Source organism: Drosophila sechellia, chromosome 2R, assembly GCF_004382195.2.
Source record: "Drosophila sechellia strain sech25 chromosome 2R, ASM438219v1, whole genome shotgun sequence".
In the NCBI taxonomy this organism is placed as follows: Eukaryota; Metazoa; Arthropoda; class Insecta; order Diptera; family Drosophilidae; genus Drosophila; species Drosophila sechellia.
The window spans coordinates 16629640-16650847 of record NC_045950.1 but is presented as its reverse complement, the minus strand read 5'-3'; the positions used below and the strand labels follow the sequence as shown (position 1 = coordinate 16650847).

The 21208-nt window shown below is 42.3% G+C and overlaps 2 protein-coding genes and 1 pseudogene across 9 annotated transcripts; 1 reads left to right on the top strand and 2 right to left on the bottom strand.

The window, feature by feature from the left end:
• Positions 1 to 17: 17 nt before the first annotated feature.
• LOC6610095 (heterogeneous nuclear ribonucleoprotein K) lies at positions 18 to 18819 on the bottom strand. 6 transcript variants are annotated; one of them, XM_032716895.1, is made up of 9 exons: positions 18648 to 18819; positions 10877 to 10983; positions 10726 to 10782; positions 9002 to 9045; positions 8072 to 8144; positions 7905 to 8000; positions 1241 to 2164; positions 1010 to 1179; positions 18 to 421 (listed from the first exon to the last, which is right to left on the bottom strand). In XM_032716895.1, exons 2-9 carry the CDS (start codon positions 10970 to 10972, stop codon positions 391 to 393), a joined length of 1491 nt encoding a protein of 496 aa, XP_032572786.1. In that variant the 5' UTR covers positions 10973 to 10983; positions 18648 to 18819; the 3' UTR covers positions 18 to 390. The 6 variants fall into 6 exon arrangements, with proteins under 6 accessions (XP_032572786.1, XP_032572785.1, XP_032572783.1 ...); XM_032716894.1 differs by lacking the exon at positions 18648 to 18819 and adding an exon at positions 12410 to 12606 and having other exon boundaries at positions 10877 to 11604; XM_032716892.1 differs by lacking the exon at positions 18648 to 18819 and adding an exon at positions 12410 to 12606 and having other exon boundaries at positions 10877 to 11589.
• On the bottom strand, positions 9052 to 10714 carry LOC116800666 (annotated as a pseudogene).
• Positions 13845 to 20232, top strand: LOC6610094. Of its 3 annotated transcripts, XM_032716897.1 has the most exons (6): positions 13845 to 13951; positions 14005 to 14110; positions 19161 to 19337; positions 19393 to 19605; positions 19671 to 19785; positions 20031 to 20232. In XM_032716897.1, exons 3-6 carry the CDS (start codon positions 19237 to 19239, stop codon positions 20184 to 20186), a joined length of 585 nt encoding a protein of 194 aa, XP_032572788.1. In that variant the 5' UTR covers positions 13845 to 13951; positions 14005 to 14110; positions 19161 to 19236; the 3' UTR covers positions 20187 to 20232. The 3 variants fall into 3 exon arrangements, with proteins under 3 accessions (XP_032572788.1, XP_032572789.1, XP_002034706.1); XM_032716898.1 differs by lacking the exons at positions 13845 to 13951; positions 14005 to 14110 and adding an exon at positions 14309 to 14547; XM_002034670.2 differs by lacking the exons at positions 13845 to 13951; positions 14005 to 14110 and having other exon boundaries at positions 18919 to 19337.
• Positions 20233 to 21208: the final 976 nt, after the last annotated feature.

Below are 21208 nucleotides of genomic sequence, written 5' to 3'. Positions count from 1 at the left end.
CAAATATCGACTGGGGATCAAGTTTATGTTTACTTTATTTGTTCATTCTTCTTATCATACAGAGTTTTAAGGTTGACTTTCCCCCAAATTGCAAACTGGTGACGACGAGGATGAATGGGGGATGCAGGCGCTGATGGTTGGGGCAACTCGGTTCCAGTTGCTTATTCATTTGGGGCGTATATTCACTTAAAGTTAGTGAAGAAATACATAAATTTCTTTCGTATTTGGAGGATGCTCTCTCGCCGTGGGCGTTCGCCAGTTCTTCCTTTTAGTACATTTAAATTTAAACGTGAAACGCAGCACTTCTCGATGGTTATTTTAGTTGTTGAATTTGTTGTTCTGCCGAATGGTGTTGCTATTGCTGTTGTAGCTGTTCAAGTCCTTGCCCACTTAAATGTTTCGCCTGCCATTCTCGTGTACGCTGCAATGTCGGCGGCAGGATGGCAGCAAGCCAAAGGAAAACATAATTAATGAACTTTTTAATGAACAGCAGATACAGCTAAATGAATGTGGGTGTGGATGTAGTTGGTGGGCTTGGGATGGGGTGGTAGTGGGGATTTCGATTTTGGGTGAAATAGTTATACGCGATGGATGTTTATTTATTTGCGAGCTAGGACGAGGATGAATCGTGACACGTTTAGTTAAGGAGTTTCCAATGCCGTGTTTAGTTTTATTGGTTAACCATCGATAGAATGAAGAGCACAAATGCACGCCGTAAGAAGACAAGGGATTTATTGTTATTACCAAAGACCAAACAACAAAATCACTAGTCTTCCATACGGAATGCACTCCCAGGAGGACCAATCGGTTAGTTAATATCGAGTTTGGATGGAGTTACGATCAAGCACATAATTTAACACTCGGGACCGGGACACCACTTTCCAAATTAATCACGCGTTGCCATTGGAGCCGTGTTTTCTTTTTTTGGTTGTTAGAGAGTTATTGTGGGATTGGGTGGTTAGACAAATGAAAGGAAGTGCATACTTCTTATTCAGATTGCGACACCAACCTCTGTTGCAGCAGATACTGGGCCATTTGTATTTGCTTGGGTGTGCCCGAGATGGTGATGATACGATCGTTCGAGTTTGGCAGGGGCTCGTCGATGGTGATGTACGCACTGGACTCGTTGCGGATGCGACGGATGCGGCCACCTCCCTTGCCAATGATGGCACCAGCCAGCTGAAACGCAACGAACACTATGTTAGTTCAATTCTATATATCAACAAATATGTACACCCACCTCTTTTGGAATGGTGACCTGTGTGCTGTTGTTGGGATCATGACCCTGAGGCACATTTGTCGCGGCATTTGGGCTGCCATTCGGCCCACCGTTAGCTCCACCGACAGCATTGAAGCCACCGGCTCCATTAGCACCACCCAAGGCTCCAACGCCGCCATTAGCACCGCCACTCAGTCCGTTACCCAATCCACCGGGTCCGCCAGGATTCTGACCAAAGCTGCCCAAACTGGGCAGGCTGCTAGTGCCACCCTGGTTCTGGCTGAAGCTACCAAGGCTTGGCAGACTGTTAGTGCCCTGCGCCTGTCCAAAGTTACCGGAATTTCCGCCAAAGTCGCTGGGTCCGCCTCCAAAACCGTTGTTGCCAAAGCTACCGCCACCGAATGGTCCACCGGCGCCACCGCCAAAGCTGTTACCGGCAAATCCACCAGCACCACCAGCGCTGTTGCCAAAACCATCTACATCTCCGCCACCGCCATTGGCCCACGGGTTGATGAACGGATTGTCGCGCTGTCCCATTCCAGCACCGGCCACAGCTCCACCAGCGGCGCCGCCGAAGCGATCAGCTCCGCCACGTCCGCCGGCATTGCCGCGTGCACCGCCAGCATTGAATCCTCCACCATTGCCACCGGCTGCACCGCCGACAGCACCTCCAGCGCCTCCTCCATTACGATTGTTTCCCCGCTGACTGGGTCGGGTACTGCCACTTCCAGTGCCGTAGCCACCGTACTCATCGGCATATACGCGGTCAAAGTTCATGGGGTCATAGTTATGTATCGCTCCCTTGATGGGAGTGTCCCGGGTAAGTGTGATCACCTCACGCACCGCTTCGATGACCTGGCTCTGCTTGCCCACGGTCTGCACCACTCGATCTGTGCTCTGTGGTGCCACATTCGAGAAGACCTTCAAAAAGCGGCAGCCGATGCGCTGTAAAATGCAATAAAAGAAAATAAAATTAGTATACTAATTAAATTTTAGAATGTATTTTAGACATTTAAAGTAATTCATTTCAGGTACCTAACACACTGTATTAGCAATATTTTCCTAGAAAACAAACAAAAATGTACCATCGTTGCCGTTTTAAAAACTGTATATTCCATGGCTAGGTATTACATTTACCCAGAATTTAGAACAAAAGGACACACACTGAGCGCGGCAAATCCTGGTCAAGGTCCAGTAAAGGCCGAGCCTAAATCAATTTGGCCATGACATTGCCCCTGGGTCCTGACCCGAAACTCTTCACAAATGTGTGTGTGTGTGTCCGGCATCCTGGCACAGCGGGCAATGGCTCCTAATCAGCATGAAGCAACGACGCGGCAGATGTTGGACATACATAGTTTTCTACCTGCGCTTGCACAGCGATTCAGGATTCGGGGCAGCTGTTTGCTCTGCTCTGCATGTAAAGTGACAGGAAGTGCTTGCCCCCCTACATATTTGATATCCTCTTCGATATCTCTCCATCTCCAGCTCCTCGTCTTGCCTTTCTTTTCCCTGTCTGCGGCGGAAGTGTAAATGGGAAATTTGATAGCCACTTAGGAGGGGACGAACAAGAGGCTCGCACTGATTTCCGAGTGTGTGTGTGTGTGCTTGGAGTCCCGCTTCCGCTTCGAGTCCCCCGTTTCCTCTGGACCCTTTCCAGTTCGTAATTGTCCCCTGTCGCCTGCCCGCGTTTCCCATTTTTATTTGTGCCTGTGCCCGTCTGATGATTGCATCATTCCTAAGCCCATTGCGTGCTTTGTGAGTGTGGTGTGGCAATGACCAAAGGCTGCGTCATGTTGCTCCCCCTATTGTCCCTCTCCCTGGCGACAAAACTCGTTGCGTGTGCTCCAGACAACAATGGCGACATCAAAATTCTGAAGTATACCCCCCGCACCCTGCGGCAGCCTTTTGCCCCACAATTGGGGCCTGTTCAATGGCCAGGGGAATAGCGTTGAGTCACACAGTGTAGTGTATAAGCACACAGGACGACCATGTTCCATGTCAGTGGTCATTCAGTGAATCAAAAATTATTAAATTTAAACATGACAACGGACTGTATCTGCTCTGCTCGTTTTATCTTTATAGCTGTGTGCGTGTGGATCACGAAATATAGCATACTTTCGGACTTCGCATGAAATGCTAATATAATGTAAAAAAGCTAAACTAATGGCTCACAGCTATAAAAAGAATCAAGCTCACTCCAACACATAACCATGCACTAAATTTAATATTTTTGGCGCCCAACGGGGGGCCACGAGAGTTTCCAAAAACTGTCGTTTGGTGGCGCCATTGAGCTAAATAGTTGATTATGTATAGAACTTTACTAAATGCCATTGAGTGGGGGCACTTAGTGTTAGTTTTATTTCACCAGTTTGTGTTATAGCTTTCCTGTATTGGTTCATAACACTTGATATTTAAATTACACTTTGTTGTATACCTTTTAAACTGTCCACTTTTAGCGCGCACATATTTCATTTACTTTGGCTTAGTTTTTCCTATATTTCGCGAGTTTAAGGACTCTGGCTGCGAGAGCTGGCACATGAGCAGGAGCAGAAGCAGGAGCACGAGAACCGTTCCCGACCAGCGCCAATGTCGAACTAATTGGGTTCAACGATTGCCAGTTGCCATGTAAGGAGAAGAAGACGCAGGCAGAGAGAAAAAAATGAAAACACTCGCACACACAGGCACAAAATCCACACTGTCATGAAAGGCAGAAAGGAATATGTACACGGGAATACACGCACACACACACACCGAGCAGAAGCAGCGACTGCGGCAGAGGTCGCTCTGCTTCTTCACTTCGTCCTGCGGCTACGGCAGTTGCTGCTGTTGTTGTTGTTGTTGTGTGTGTGTCACGGCAGGCCAAAAAGGAAACGCAGGCTGCTGGGACAGCTGCTTCTCAGCTCCCGCTGGCACCGAAACGGAACCGGTGTATTCAGCTCTCTTCAATTCAAAAAAAAAAAATGTAAAAAGGAATAAAAATTGAAAGGATACCAGCTTCAATAACTCGAAGTTTGCATACTCTTGATAGCATAAACTAAACCTTGCTTTTAAGTAGCTTTGCTCTCCTCTCTTATACATCGAAAAGTTCCAATACAAGGATAATAATTAGAAGGGGAATTTATAGAACGAACTAACTAAATTCGCAACTTTATTGCTGTACAAACAGCTCATAAAAAACTATAGCACCCTCCGCTGCGGCATATAAAGTTTAATTCTTTTTTCAAAACGCATGCGCAGATGGGAAAAAATAAATAAAACGATAGCAAATGTTATGAGCATAATCCACCAACACGCCATAACTATGTACATATGTGTATATTGGCAAGTTTTCGAGTGAAAATAAGGGCCTACGATTGATAAGCAAGAACAGAAATGATAGAAGTGGCATCGAATCATATGTGCAGCATCCACTATATGCGGGAAAGGATAGTCTTCCATTAAAGGATTTCAGCTGGCTTAGTAATGCTCTTAAGAGCATGAAGATGGGGAGCGCATCTTTCGCAAAGAAGAACTGCAAATGGCAATCAAAATTCACTTACGACAACTGCAATTAAAAAACTTTTACGTTCTTATGCACACACGGAAACACAAGCAAACCAAAGGAGGAAACGAACGTAATTGAAGCACCATGCTCACCGTAAGGATATGGATATATAAGCTACATATTCACTTGTAGGTTTCAACATTAAGCGAAATCTAGATCTTCTACTTGTACTTTGTTTCATATCTATGTAGTAGCTACTGCATATTTCTGTTGGTGTCAGGGGACACAAAACCATCGGGAGAATGTTGAGCAGTCGAGGATGCGGCAAACGAGTCGGAAGGAAGCATCAAACTACTAATTTGATGCCGAGCACAGTACAGCGAAAAAGGAACCGGATATTGACGAAATTCCACTGCCGCCGCTCTCTCCGTTCCCTCTAGGAACTTATTAATCAAATGATCAAAGGGAGCCCAGAGCCAACTCAAACCCAACCGACAAATCGCGCTGGCTGCCAAAAAAAAAAAAAAGGAAAAATAAAAACTATCAGGAAACCAGATGTCGCTGGCACAGGACTCGTCGTTCTCTTCAGCTGCCGCAATTCAAGGAATGCCTACGAAAAGGGTGCCCTTTCTTACCATTTTCTAAAAGGTATTCAAGGTTGTGCTAGGCACTCGCATTTAATGACATTATCTTTCTAAATTAAATTGCTGAGAAACGAGGCTGGAATTTTTGAACTCCAATTTAGTAGCATTTTAGGAGCCAACAAAGAAAGTGAAATGCAGAGTTATCGAATACTATATGTGCACATATATGTGCATTATATATTATGGAAGCTATATGCAGTAATACATTCAGATCGTATAGAAAGAAGCACCCTGTATCCTTGTGCCGAATGGTATGTTATATGTGTGTAGGTAGCACCTGTTTGGCATTCATTAAGACGAACAGCAAGCAACAAATGTAAGCCGCAGGCAGCCAGACGGCAAAGCAGGAAAGCGGGCTGGAACAAAAGCCAATGGCACGCTCAATCCTCCTCAAATGCATTTTAGGGCATTTCGGATTTACGCACACACACACACATACACGTGCATGCACAATGGATGACGACGGCTGCAGGATCAGCATGCCTGGTGGAGTCGAAGTTGAAGCAGCTGTCGCTCATTATTGTGAGACCCTGACAGATGCCTCTTCTGCCTCCTTGGCACAGGACAACATTTTAATGGGCAGCTACAACATGAAACACGAAACAGTTGTCTATGAACCGCGAGCCTATAAATATATGAGTCCATGTATCGGCAACACATGTCCAAGGAATGCGACAATTCTGGATACCATCGATTTGGGGGAATATGTTTTAAAAATAATGTAACCCAAGGCAGCTAAGCTGTAGTTCAACTTGATAGATAGATGGAACCCAGCCTGGGGAAGTAATTATGATAGCCCCAAGCGCAGAGATAAGCACAGGAAAACCGGCTTTGTCAGAAACTCGCGGGAGCGGGAAACGGCAGAAGGATAAGGCCAAATGGAAAGGAAACAGCTGCTGGCAGGGCCAGTTGTGACCATTGCCCATGTTGTTCTTGCCGCAACGAAGAAGGCAGCAAAGTAACGAGGACGACTTCCTTTTCTCAAAAAAAAAAAAGAAGGTAAAAATTCAGAGAAAACAGGCAAACACATGCTAGCACAAACTAAGGATTCTTTCCATTCTGATCATCTGCTGTGACCATCAAAGCGGCAGACGGCAGCTGCAAGGATGCTGCTGCGAAGGAGCCGCGAGTCTCGTCTAAGAAATTCATAATAACAATACAGAACAGAAAGGAGGGCATGATGCTGTAGGAATAACACGAATAAGACGTAAGCTTTTTGTTTGCCGCCGCGGACTTGTTGACCTCCATAGAAAACAGCGCAGCAGCGCAAAAATATGAATATGCAAGAGCAGAACAGAAAAGAACTAAATAGAACAGAAAGTAGAAGGCACTTTTAATCCAAGGCGGCTTGGGCAGGACAGCGTTCCAATTAAAATGCAGCCCAGCCCCTCTCGTCGCTAATTAATGAGCCAAGCCAAATTGCGGAAGGAAAAAAAGCACCCATGCAGGTGCGAGGAAAGGCGAGAGTTCGCCAATTGATTCACACCGTCGCAGCCCACACTTCGGAATCGACCCCAATCCCAATGAACAGCAGCCAGCCTCACATTGCGAATTGCGCAATTGAAAAGCGTTTGGCGTGTCCGGGAAGCATTTTCAACCCACCTGCCCTTCGCAACCTCACCTGCCGTTTGGAATTTGCTAGTGAAGAGGCGGCTGCCAAAGTGACAAGTGCGTTATGAAAGCCTTGGCACAGACGTCAGCAACAGATTCCCCAACTGAACGACATTCCAAACCGTACGCTCATTGATGGAAATGCATTCTACTGTCGTTGCCACGGAGCAAGGACCTGTGCGGTCGGAGCCCGGAGGAGCTGGGAGGCCAGGCCAGGGCGCAGCAGCATAAATCGCATAAAGTTTTCGATTTAACCAAGCGCAAAGTTATGTTGACGGGTTTCGGCTTCACGTGACTGCCGCAAACGTTCGGGATCGTCAAAAACATGTCACAAATTCCCACTAACAATGCGGGCTTCCTCACGTCCTGACCTGCTACTCCCCCTCTGCATTTATGTATGTCCTTCGCCTCTCGTTCCCACTATTCGCTCGTAATAGGCCCAATTAAGTTAGCCTTCATTTGTCATGGCTGGCTGGCGATGTCAGTTGACCGACCGCAGGACACTGGCATTATATGGCATGGATAGTAGAGGGCCGTGTGAACGCCGCACATGCGAAGGCACAACTGGGAATTACATCAGAAAAAGCGGAAATACTTGAGCTAAATATGTAATCAGCAAGAGCCTTGGGATCGGGGACATCAATATGTGACAGGTCGTGTAATAGACGTACGTCCCCAGTCTGTCCATTGGCTGTCGTTTTCCCACAACAAAGTTCTGCTCGGAACGCAATGTAATAATTGGCTCGTATGAAAATTACACGATCGATATAAAATGGTAACATTATGATTATAAAGCCATTTTAAATACATATGTATAGCTAATAATATAGAATCATATATTATTATTCTCTTAAACTGATTACTTTGTTTTACAGGTCTGAAAAACACAATTCGAGGTAATCTAATAGACTTGATGGGAACTAGGATATTGCATTATGTTACTCACATCGCGGATCTCCTTGATCTTTTGTCCACCTTTGCCAATGACGCAGCCTGCCAAACTCTGGTGTATAAGTAGGCGCACATCAAAGTCCTCGTCGCGCTGTTGGAAGAACGAAGATAAGGTATGGGTTATCAATCTGGAGCACAGAAGCAATGGCAAAGTTGGCTTACCTCCTCAAAGTATTTCAGCATTTCGGTGATAATTTCCAATGTGGACTCTATATCCGCCGATATTTGGATGGTTCTGTTCGAGCGATTAAACGTGCATAGAAATTGTTTTGGATTTTTTTTTTATATTGTGAGTGTTGGCGAAAAAAGAGAAAGAAGTGAGGGGAAACGCATTTTAGAGTCGAACATTAACTGAAAATTATTTAAGGTCTAGACATTGTGTTGTTTTTATTTCTTTCTGGTTTATTTTTGGGGTCCATGGAACAAACTTTGGCAGAGAGATTCGGTGAGATAGAGAGAACAAGAGGGCGAGCAAGTGAGATTCTCTGTCCCTGTTGCCATGTATCAAAACAACAATACCACACAAGGACACACAAGACGCTTGCTGGGATATTTCGATATGGACAAATGGATGATCTCAGGCCAGCGGATGGATAGGCCATTGGCTCTGGGCTAATTTCCGATTTCGGTGAAAATAACCATAGGCCGTGCATTTTGGGATGGGTGGTTAATCGGGGTACTTGAGGTGCGTTTGCGGATTAGTATGCGATTAGGATTAGGATTAGCCGGAGAGCGAGATCAAGAGACGGAGATAGTTAGACTGCGGCAAGCTTGGTTGCAATACTACTACAATTACGGATCGGGACACCTAGTGCCTCTGATACTTTTCGTTTTACATTCTTTTTTTCGGGTTGTGTGGGGAAGGACACATCACAATGTTCATGTACTTATTTATAGGTGGGTACAGCTAGCGCATACAGGACATACAGAGAGATCTATAGATGGGCTAAGGCTATATTAAAGCACGAGACACGAGTACCACTCGGCTCGGTGCTTTTGGGTTCCACACAATATACGAGTATAGGATATGCATTGAAGAGATGCGATTATAATCTAGTAATTGGTAAAAGGTTAAAGTTTTTTGTGGTTTACCGTTCGGGGCCTTGGGAATCGTCGACAGACACAGTGGCTTTATACTGTGCCCCACATTATTCACACATATTTGGAGACACGGGCGGGCGGGCGGTCAGGCAGGCGGGCGGGCGGTTGATGGGCGGGCGGGCGTTCGAACGTTCGGTATCGGTTTCGGTCGATGGACGGGCGGGCGGGCAATCAGATAGGCGGGCGGTTGGTCGATGGACGGGCGATTTAGTATAAGTAATCGTATATCGGTTGATTGATTCGCCGTTTTCATTTTCATACATATAAAAAGGCATTTCACATAGGGAGGGGGGAAGGTCACCCACACAGATACAAACCCACATGGCACATGGAAATGGGGATTCGCACGCGTATATATACAGATATTAGAATATATATATATAGATAGATATATAGGCGTTTGTAGCCAGATTTTGTAGCATAGTGCACGGCAACAGGGGGTGCAATTCGATATTCAATTCGATTCGGGTTTCGACATCGGGCCGGGCCAGTTTCAGATTCAAATTCGGGTTCAGATACGGATACAGATATGGATCCGAGGTTACCCAGTACCCGGGTGGGACATATAGACCAGAGACCATGGACCAGCGGTGCAGAGTGATGGTGCGGGCGGGCGGGCGTTTTATTGGTTGGTAGTTGGAGGTTCGATTCGATCGATAAAGTTCGGTTCGATTTTGTTCGGTTCGATTCGATTCAGATGAGCGGTTGAAGATATTTGTTGGACGTGCGAACCGACGACAGTTTGGTATATATATACAGATATATATATATTGGTTTGTTCAAATCGAAATCAAAGTCGATTTGTTGGTTACATATGGGGTGTACGCAAGAATAGAGAGAGAGAGAGAAGAGAGAGAGAGAAAATTGTTCATTTAGTTAAAAGGTTAATTAGCGGTGTAAATTTATCGTTTTATTTTCATGTTCTTTTCTTATTGAGTTATACAAAAAACCGAATTTTCGTCCAGGTTTTGATTAAATAAAGCGCCTTTAGTATATATTACATATTGCATCCAAGCTTCATGGATTAAATTCCCCTACGATTGTAGTATTTCAAATGTTCCTTTTGCTTTCAGTAACGAAACGATAAATAAAGAGAAACAGAGATTCGAAATACGGTGGTAGCCAAAGAGAGAAAGTAAGAGATAGCATGAGAGAAAGAGCATTAGCCGAGTGCAAGGACCCGAGTTAGTGAGAAGCGTGTTGGGTTTCGACTTGGATTTGGGTTTCTCCAGGACCTCCGCCTACATAGGGATCGATCGATCGAGAGAGAGATATATATAGTGGGGAAGTGAGAGAGTGAGAGTGAGCAGTAGAGAAGGAAATTTGGGGACCATACCGAGACACACAAGACAGGGTTCTCTTCGGATTCGGTGTTGGTTTTGTTTTTATTTTTTTTTGGGAATTTTCCAGCTTAAACTCGAGAATTGGACGGCTGCCAGAGACAAGGCGAGAGAATTGAGATAGAGGTGGACAGAGAGAGGGAGACAGAGTTCGCTAGAGAGACACACAATGACAGAGGCAGACGCTTTAGGGATTCACTGGGGACATGGATTCAATTTGGTTATTTTCGCTTGTAAGTTTCTAAGTTGTGGTGCAACAAATAAAACATAATTGTAAATAATACTAGACGCTTCAATAGTGAATTATGCGGTTTGTTTGTCTATCTTTTTTTGTTTTTTGAGCTGACTATGGGGTTCATGTGTCTATTATAGTACCTGAGTCCTCATCTTCTGAATGTGCTGTCCTCCTTTGCCGATGACAGCCCCAGCAATCTGTTGAATTATAAAAGATAGGTAATAGTTAGCAGTTCGTTAATGATGGGCATTGCGCATGCCACTTATATTAACTTAGTAGTAATTAACTTACACTGCTCGGAATCAGGATGCGAACGGTCTCCTCGTTGCGGCGATTGCGCTTCTGGTCCTGTGGTCCCTCCCCTTCATCGTTCATTTCACGCTTCATTCTCAGTCTCTCTGCAATTGGAAAGGCGGAATTCGCAATTCGATTAATCTCGCAATTGTTTAGCCAACTATGTTGATCTTTGGCCAGTTTCGATTCAACTGGCACATAAAATCGAACTGCCACTGGCTCGAGTCAACAACTCTCGGCATCTGTAAATCGCTGTGGGCCGAAAAGAGTTGTCAACTACTCAGCTACTAGTTGATTTGGCTAGAAATTAAAGTTTACATCCGAAACTACAAGCTGATTGTTTAAGCCAATCTGTGGAATATGTACGATACAATTGTTATATCTTTCAAACTAGCGTATTAATAATGGCCTTTTGAAGACCTGGCATCACTGATGAACAAATTCAGAGAAGGCATGAGTCGCAGGTTTGTTGCCCACCGCAATTGAATAACAATTTAATTCAGTTTCCATTTCAGAGCTTAGCTCTGTGCCTATCCGATCTGGTTCGTGCCGCAGCTGCACTTGGCTGCGATTCATCTTGGTGGCCCGCGCGCGTTGCACTTCCAATTTGGCAGGCATCAATCATCAAGTATACGCCCTGTGCCGCACTACAGGCCCCTAAAAAGCCCAGTAAGCGGAAATGCCAGACAGCCAACGCTCCAACGAAACCCCTATAAATAGTATTTCTATAAAAATATTCTTGTGTAGCACTGCATATGTATGATTTATATATATATATATGCTGGCATAATTGAGCAAGCCAACATGCGCAGCAGCAACAATACAAATTGTAACGAAAAATTATAAATTTATAGAAAGGGAGCTCTCGGGGCAGTGGGTTACAGTTGGATACAACAATTGTTGGCCTTTGTGCGGAACGCCCACGGCAATAAGTTGAAATCCCTCATTATTTCCAGGGACCTCAGGTTCGTTTTTCTATTCCCTAAAACTGAGTATCTCGACTTGAACATAAATACTTATTGATTTTATCATATCAAGTATCAAAAGAAATATCTGTTGGTCATTCTTAAAAGTCTAAAGTCTGAATGCAGAGTATGCCCACTTCGTTGAGTCGAATTCAGTTCAACATTGGTTCATTTTATTGTGGTTTCACATGTCAAAACGCCAATTGTCCAAGCTGCTGTTAAGTTGTCAAAAATCTGTCCGAAATAACAATGAGCAAACAAACAGCAGCTTCGGCAGATTAAATGAATTTTTCGAGGGCTCAAAATTTGACTCGACTTGAAGTACAGGTGGTGTAGTAGTACATTATTTGAAGTGTGAGTGGGAAGAGCTTAAAGAAGTGGTAGCCACCTTCAAATCGGAGTTGATCAGACCTTTGGATGGTGATGCAATCCCAATTGGAAGCATTTGGCCATTGAATTCAACAGAATTTCACCAGGAATATACGGTTACAAGTGCCAATCAGTATTTAAATGAGAAAATGCTGCACTGCTTAAGTATGAATAGTGCGTATTGCCACCAAGTTACCTTTTTAGTTGTTTGTAAAAATATCACAAGGTTTCACTAATATTATTATTGTTGGCAAAGATCTTGTAGATCTGCTTCTCACATTCACAGACTTGTTTTTTTTCTAGATCTATAACACCATGGATCTGAGGATCCAATCAAATGAATAGAGCCAGTGCAGATAGCACCGCCCGAGAGTCCTGTACGAAAACTAATGAACTCGATTTACCAGAACCAGGGCTATTTATACCAGAAAAGCCAACTATTTAATGCCTAAGGGCTGACCAATCGGAAGCTATAGGATCGGTATATAGACAGCGGAAATCGTCGGCCAATAGAAATCGTACAAATCAAGTGACAATACCGAAAACAGGGGAAGTTACCGCTTTTGGACACCGGATGCTAGGCAACCAGGATAATTGTACTGGACTGACCATAACAGAAGCGCTATACTGACCATAGAATAGATAAGTTCCTATGTACGAAATGGGGGCGAATACCCTATATACGAATACAAAATATTGCTATCATGGGAGGAGAAAGTGCAGTTTTCTATTGGAACTCTACATATGTGAGATATGGATTCATTATATAAAATTGGGTCCTCCTACTCGCCCCAACCGCAAGGTTTTTATACATATATCATATAGTAGTCCCTCAAATTGTATAGTAATTTTCTATGCATGTGTGTGTGGGAGGACTGGGTATTGGATTTTAAGTTCGACATTAGTCTAATAACCAGGGGTTTTAAATGCCGCAAGGGGACTGTAGTTTTCTTGCAGCCACATATATGCCTTTTGCGAGGGAACTTCAGCTGATGTTTTCACATTATGCATATTTTAAGGGCTAAATAAACGGATCCTCTGCGGAGTGGGCTGGCGAAGTTGAGGCAATAAGAGGCGGAACCCGTTTGTCTAAGATAGCAAATCGTTTAACTATTGATAGAGCAATCGCCATATATGTAGTAGGGTCCAGTTCAGTGCCTCCAACTAAATGCCTGTGAAATGCAACAAATTGCGCTGACCTGGACAAATATCATTAAGGGGGCGGCCCACGATGACGTGGCATTACACGTTGCCTTCAATGCACCAAGGCTGCTTCTGCTTTGCATGTGCATCTGATGGACATGGATTATTTAGGCAAATTGCGATAATTTCATAACTCCAGTCCTTTCAAGATGAACCTACCCCCCTCCGCACACCACGCACACATGTGCCACATAAAGAATGGGGCCAGACAAAGTAATAACTAATGAAGCACTGGGAGTATTAACAGCCGTTCCCAACGGGTTGGCAAACTAATTATAGGGTAATTCCTGCGACAGAGCACTACTTGGACCGGCACCATTAACAATTGGAAACCCACAGACCGGAAGAGCAATTTAAATATCGAAAAGAACCCAAGATTGCTTCCGTTTTTATCAGCACCTTTTGATTGCAGTTTGCATGAGTTCCAGCCACAAATTTTCCACCTAGCAGCTTCCCAGGAGCACAGAGAACGGAAGGAGTTGGCCGGAGAAAGTTAGCAGGCTGCTCGCATTCCTGAAAGTGACATAAATGACAGGTACACAATTATGTGAAAATCATTTGATTGCTGTCCACATCCTGTTCAAATAGCTTTTGACAGCGCACACGCGTCCAGCCAGCCAGCCAGCCCACAAGCCACCCCAAAATGCCACCCAAAACCAACAATAAACGACAATAATTTAAGTTGCTCGGCCAGGTGAGTGCTTAGAACTTTTGTAACACCCCTCCCCACCCCATATCCCCTCAGGCCAATACTCTAATACGCAGGTGGGCTTTCTGACCACAAAAACGCAAAGATAGCAACAACAATGGCTATAAAGGCAAAAGGGGAACCGCTGGAGAGTTTATGTCCAGCGGGACGTGGCAAGCCACATGAAAACGCGGTTTGTGGCTACCCAGCAAAATGCAAAAAACAAAAGCCGAGAAAAGGTTAATTTCAGCTAAGTGAAAGCTGTATACACTAGACTGAAAAACAGTTAATCTGCTGGATAAGCCTAATTGATCAATAAAACCTAAAGAAACTTTTAGGACTTTGGATTCCTAAAAACAGTTTACCATAATAATAATCATAATAATAATTCTCTAAATTGCATTATGAAATGCTAATCAAAACGACACGTGTGTATTTTACAGGTGTGTTAAATTCAATAAACTTTAAGGACGTTTTTCTAGCGTGTCATTTATCTTGACATTTATCAAAATAAAACACTTTTATGGTAGAGTTTGTCTCAAATGATTTGATCCTGAAAAAGCATTTAACATTTTGCGTCATTCGGCAAGTATGAATTAAAGTGTAACAAAGCAATTTTGCAATGTCTTTAAGCCCTTTTAAGTAATTTTCTTAGTTTTATTGACTGTGTTGTGCCCTTTGCAGATGATTGAGAAATAGCAAATTTTAAAATAGATTGGAACAAGCAGTCAATATAAGTATATGATTGGTAATATTTAATTTGAAGGAATTCATGTCACGTTTGTATCGCTCCACACATGTGAGTGTGTGTGTGTTCACGCCTAAAGCCCTCCTTTCTCCTCCCACATCCTGCCGTGCATTTTTCCAGCGTAATTGGGCGTTGGGTGTATGCGTTTCAACTCTATAATTTAGCGGAAAACAGCTAATGGACGTCATGTCTAACCAAAAAGAAAAAAAGAAAGGGGAAAAAAGGGAAAAACAGAACCACAGGAAGGAATCAGGTTGAGGATATGGCCACGAAAGTTGGGCACCACGGGCGGAAATGCATACAATTGACAATTCTCATCGCCCCCGCGCTGCGTGTGTGTGTGTATGTGTGTCCTGTTTGTGCTTTGTGGCCTGTCCACTTCAAGGCTTTTATGGACATGTCAGCGAGCTTAGCGAGCAGCCCGACTCAACTGAAGCCACCCACCCACTTTCCCCCCCACTTCACATCGCGTGTGCCCCCACAAATCGGACGCAGGTGGGGGGGGTTGTGGCATGGTGGGGAGTTCAGCTGGTCCCTGCGCTAGTAACTAATGTGCTTATGGCGTGTGCCATGTAGTGGTTGCCGCTCCGCCAGACGAGTCTCTATCCCGTGGTATTCTATTCTAGTCCGCTCTGTCCTGCTCGGCTGGCTTCTCTCTTCAGTCGTCCATTTATGTTTCTCGACCAACTTCCACAGTATGATTGTTATAGTTCGACTTGTCTTTGGGTGGTACACAAAGAGAAAAACTTAGTGACTTATTAATAACAAAATCCACATATAAAACCCCATATAAATCAGTAAATCATTAGTACAAGATAATCGATGCATAAGACCCTAGCACAACTCTTACATTTTCCAACTTTATGTGATTTCTCGAAAAAATAGGAAAATATTTTTCAGTGCACTCCCCCCACCCTTTTCACAATCGGGCAGGGCAATCCCTGAAGTTGTTGCATTATTAAAAGGCTTCGATTGAAAAGTAGTTTTCTTTCTTCCCACTCCAATTCTCGTCGCCCCAACTCCATTCTTCATTATTTCCCTTATTGCTTTGGCTTTATCTACTTCTGCGTTTGTCAACTGCATCTCTCGACAATCCAATCCATCTTTGGCTAATTAATTGGAAATATAAGAATTGCCCGGCAGCAATAGCAATACCCGACCGTCAAGGTTTAAAAATCAATAAAACTCGCTTGAACACAAAAAACGTGTTTAAGGCAATTTTTTTCATCGGTTTTATTTCTTTCAGCGATTTGCATAAAAATATTTGTGCTTCTTCTCAGCAGCATTTTTCGTCTGTCATTTGAGACAAAAGCCATCGAAAATCATCGAGTGGAACATGTTTTGCGAATTGCGATTGAGGCGGTGGAAGATTTTACCAGCGATTGAAATGGCCACTTGTGAGCTCAGAAAAACACATTTCTCTGGGCAACCAACCAGCATAGCAGTTAACCCATATAAACAGATGATCGATTCTAGGAATTCACCTATGTTTATATGCGGGCAGCGCAACCTAAGCGAGATGTTTGTGCCAGGAAACAGATTCATGTGGGAAATCAGCAACATCAAAGCGACCTACATCCGACAACCAATTACTATACAATTGCAACTTCACAATAATATATTTTTTTATTTATTCCGTTTGCCCATGCTGCGATGATTGCATTGAAAACATGGCAAGCAACATACATATTTTTTATTCTGCAACGCAAAGCTACCAATGACAATATGAAATGCGAGATACATATATGTACTATGTACACAGAAGTAGCGAATTTAGGCCAATACACATGAATAACAAATATTACATTTAAATATTTGATTTCATTCGCTACTTGGCATCTTGAATTTAACAAAAATATAGCGATACTTACTTGTCATGTTCTTTATTTAACGATGACAAATTGCAAACCTCGATAAATCAGCTGCAAAGAATATATCGTGGAACATAAAGTAATGAAAATTACAATAATTTTCGCATGTGTAAAACTATTTTTAAATGGTGAAGCAATACGAAATTTTAATCGGTCGGTATACTGGCGTATTTGTTAATGAAGCAACCCAAATAACTGCAGGAAAAAACTAAAGAAGTTAAAGACCACCAACTTAATTACGTTTGAAAAATAAACATAAATTATGACCATACTTTCAAGCATTTTACTGCAGAATGTAATGACTAAAAGATACTTTTCCTTATATGCAATTAACTTATGAGAAGTAAATTCTTATAAACATGGTATTTAGTTATAATTAATGCATAAATTATTCTGAATATAAAAATGAATTCTTTTTTTTTTTACTGTGTGTTAAAACTAACAAGCAATTTGAACATGATGCTAATATGTTAACTGGTTAATTTGAAAGGGCCAGAAATCTGCGGGTAGAATAGTACAGATGACGGATTTTTAGTTCCATGGGGCAACAAATACCAAGAGAATAAACAAAACGAACTATTTAGGTGTGTCGCTGAAATATCTTCCAAGTCAAATATTGGTGTCATAGAAATTTAAAAAAAAAAAAAAAATTTAACAAACAACTGAGATTCCAACAAGTGATGCCTTTTGATTTGTTAATATTACATATATAATTGAATTGTTAAACAATACTATTTACAATTTGTTTGCTGATCAATTTGGAACACACCATTTACGTGAGAATTCAGTTCAATGTCAACGAACGCGTGCAAATAGCCGCGAAATATCTTTGGAATTGCTTCACTCGAAATAAACGCTAGAAGCAAACGAAAAATACCTCGGCCAAAAAAGGCAAATAAAAGCGAATTTTTTGCACAAAACTGGAAATCTAAACAGAGACATAGGAGATTCGTCACAATCGCCAAAGAATGAAAAGCAAAAGTCGAGTCTCTTTACGACCTGAAGAATTGCTGGGAAGATTTGCAGACGGAAGAAGAGAGCTATTGTTAAAAAGCTGCAAATGCCAATGGGTTAATGAGAGGGAGGGGGCAAAGAGAAGATGAGCAGTGAAGAGAGGGGAAAGTAGGTGGTAATAAGCTGCACCCAGCCAACAAGGGAAACAACAACAACAGTTAGCTCCCAATTGTATTTTTCTCTCTCATTAGCCTCTCTTCGCCATTTCCTCTGCCTCTCCGTTTTCTACGTACCTCATCGATTGATGCTAAAAACTATGAATAAAATATAGGTTAGGCCTTTTCCTTATTTGTAAAAAGTCAACGAGCGTTGAACTCGTCTCGTAGCGTGGGAGTTTTGCTTTCGGAGCAACGAAACTATTTTGATTTGATTTTATCTCAGCGAATTATAATGAAATTTATGCACCAGTGTAACCGCGTGGAGATAAAAGAAAAAGGGAAGTAACGAAACGCAAAGAAAAAGCAGAAAATGTGAAAAACAAAACAAGCGACCAAAGCGGATGGGCCAATGATAAAAACAACAACTATGCGACTCTGTACTTTATGTAAAAGCCGGCAGGCGTGCGAGCAAGCGAGAGAGGCAGAGAGGACAGGGCGGCAGAGCGAGAGAGAGCTAGGAATATTTCTGTGTGCCCTGGTGGTTGTAATAAAAAGAAAGGCAGAAAAAAAAACTGTAAAACTCAAGCGCCGAAGCCAAAAGAACGATTTTGGGGGTGTAGTTAAAAATCACACTATAATGCTATAAAAAATCGACATGTATTGGCGAATCTTTTTCGCAGAAATGTATTCAGGAAAACACAAGACCACACACACACACATTGCTTTTAGCCTGGTTTATTTGCCTCGCAAATTCACTTTTCATTCGCGTTCCCATAGGCAAAACGTAAAAAAACTGTAGAAGAAAAACTCACCTATCGGGATGCCTTTGTTTTCCTTCAGCTACGAAGACTCTGTACCACCAAACTTAATCACTTAACTTTCAATTGTTTTTTAACACGATTTTGTCCGCCACTAAACGCTGGCTGGTAAATTATTATTCAAAATATGTATAGCACAAACACTAGAGCTGAGTTAAAATGCACAAACGTTAGAGAGGAATTGGAAAATGGCGTATCACCCTGCCATCGATACCTGACTATCGATATGTGATGGTAAAAAACGGTGGTTTACCACTGACTCTACAAAATACTGTTCGGTGGTATTTATTCATTTGACATTGTAATGGAAAAGGCACATATACTCGCCATACCGTTCAATAAAAAATGTTTATATTTTCAACATCACTTATTTTACTTGTTTACACCTATTCTTTTATGTTCCAAAAGAGTAATAAATAATAAGAGCTAGTGGGAATACCTCAAAAAACCGATAACAGGGTTGTCACCTTTAACTACAATTGCTATAATAGGCTTGGTGTTTTGCAGAAACTTGCAGCTGGTCACACCAATGTGGCATTGTTTTGTTTTGTTTACAATTTGAAATTGCTAACAAATTATTTCGATGGAGGATTCAGAAGCCGCATTTAAACGCCACGAGAGTATTGGGCCAAAGGTGAAACAGGCCTACGAGGAAGCCATTAAACAAATCTTTGCCGACTTGAGGTAAGCAGCAGGCACAGTTAACTTGATAACGAATATTAACAATGTTTATATCTAGCTGCTCAGATATGCAAGCGTGGGATGCCATTTACCAGGAGCACGAGCAATCGGCTCTGGACACCCAAAGCATCGTAGATCGCACTCGCAGTCTGATGACCAAGGTTGTGCTCGAAATGAACCGATGCTTCTTCGCCAGCAACGATGTGCCAAATAAGCTGCAAACTTTGGAAATGCTCAAGGAACATTTCGCTGGCTACGAGGGCAAGAAATGGTGCATGTGCTGCATAAAACATACGATTCGATTACACTGCTAACATAGTCTATTGTAATCTATAGGAACCTGAACACTGCAGCCCCCGACGAACTCACTCGGCCGTTGCGCATGCGATTTTTGGACTTCAGCCTGGAATTCATGGAGCAGCAACTGGCCTCTCAGGCAAAAGAACTTGAGGTGCCACTGGGATATCAGTTAATCTGTAAAGGCAACTCTGTGCCAAAAGATTCCCAAATTTAAAGAACCTTGCAGTAGTTCTTTAGTTTAATAGTTTCAATTCCATAGTTTAACATTTGCATATACATATGTACATATCTAGGTATTTTCCATGCTATTACGTCTTGTACGCTCCTTTGAAAGCTACTCACTTATTTGTTATCCTATTAGTAAAACTAGCATTTATATTTTATATTCAATTCCAGATTGCTATGGCCAAGAGCAATGCCAATCGCGAGCGACTCCAACATATCCATGACCAGCGACTGAAATTGAGTGCCCAAATGGAGCAGCAATTGTCGCAGTACGAGAAAGTAAAGCCAGAACTTATTAAGCTAGACGAAACAATGATTGATTTTTGACAAACTTAAATGCAATAAATTAATAAAATACTACGCTTTAAGTTTATCAACTTAATGAGTTGAGTGGGGGTCTTAAAATCTGCATATTCATTTAGGTACATATGTACATATGAATTTTGCATAAATTTCACATTTTATTTTAATTAAATTAGCATTGCAATAAGCTGATAATATTAACAAATAATTGTTGGTATTAGCGAAAATGTCTTTTAAAATTGAGTGTACATGCATACATTTCAAGTTATTTCATAAAATGCATCGTTTTTTCTCAATAAAAAATTGGTATTTATTAGCAAAAATGCGAAGTAGTATATTCCTGCATGTATTTTTTGAGTGATTTCTTAGAATCGCTGTGTGCTTACACACTGCCAAACATACTTGATTGTGTAGTATAAATCAACGGAATGGTATTAGTGTAAAAATAAACCGAATTTTTGTTAGTGCTTCCTCAAAAAGTAACTACTCATATAAAACAAAGATTTTTTTAACAGATGGGTTTTCATTTCCCACTGAGACTGTACCTATTATACAGATTTGCAGTTATATTTTAAGGCAATAAGGACATTGACTCTTCAAAGTGAGGTTATGTTATTGGTGTATTAGTCAAATTGAGCGTTTTCCCACACACACAGAAACACTCTTATTGCCTACATTAGTTTGGTCATCTTCTAACACTGTCACAAAGATTTCGAGCACAATGAAATTCCGCAGTCCGTTCTTTTCGATTTGACCGTCGACGGAGAAGGAGCTTAGCTCTCCTGGTAAGGCAATTAAAATGTTGAGGAATCTAGACATGATTTTCGGAAGTGCCTGGTATCAGATAGGTGTAATTTTTGTGTTTGTATAGTACACGTTTCTGGAACCAAGCCCTTTGAGAAACTTACCTGCGGGGTATATCAAAAATATCAGTGCAGTTTCAGTCTTTTCCCAACTACATCTATTAATACTTATTTTAACGTCGTATTAAAGTTGAAGTTTGGAAAATTTTGGTTTTGCATTTGAAATCCGCCACTCAACTTGGT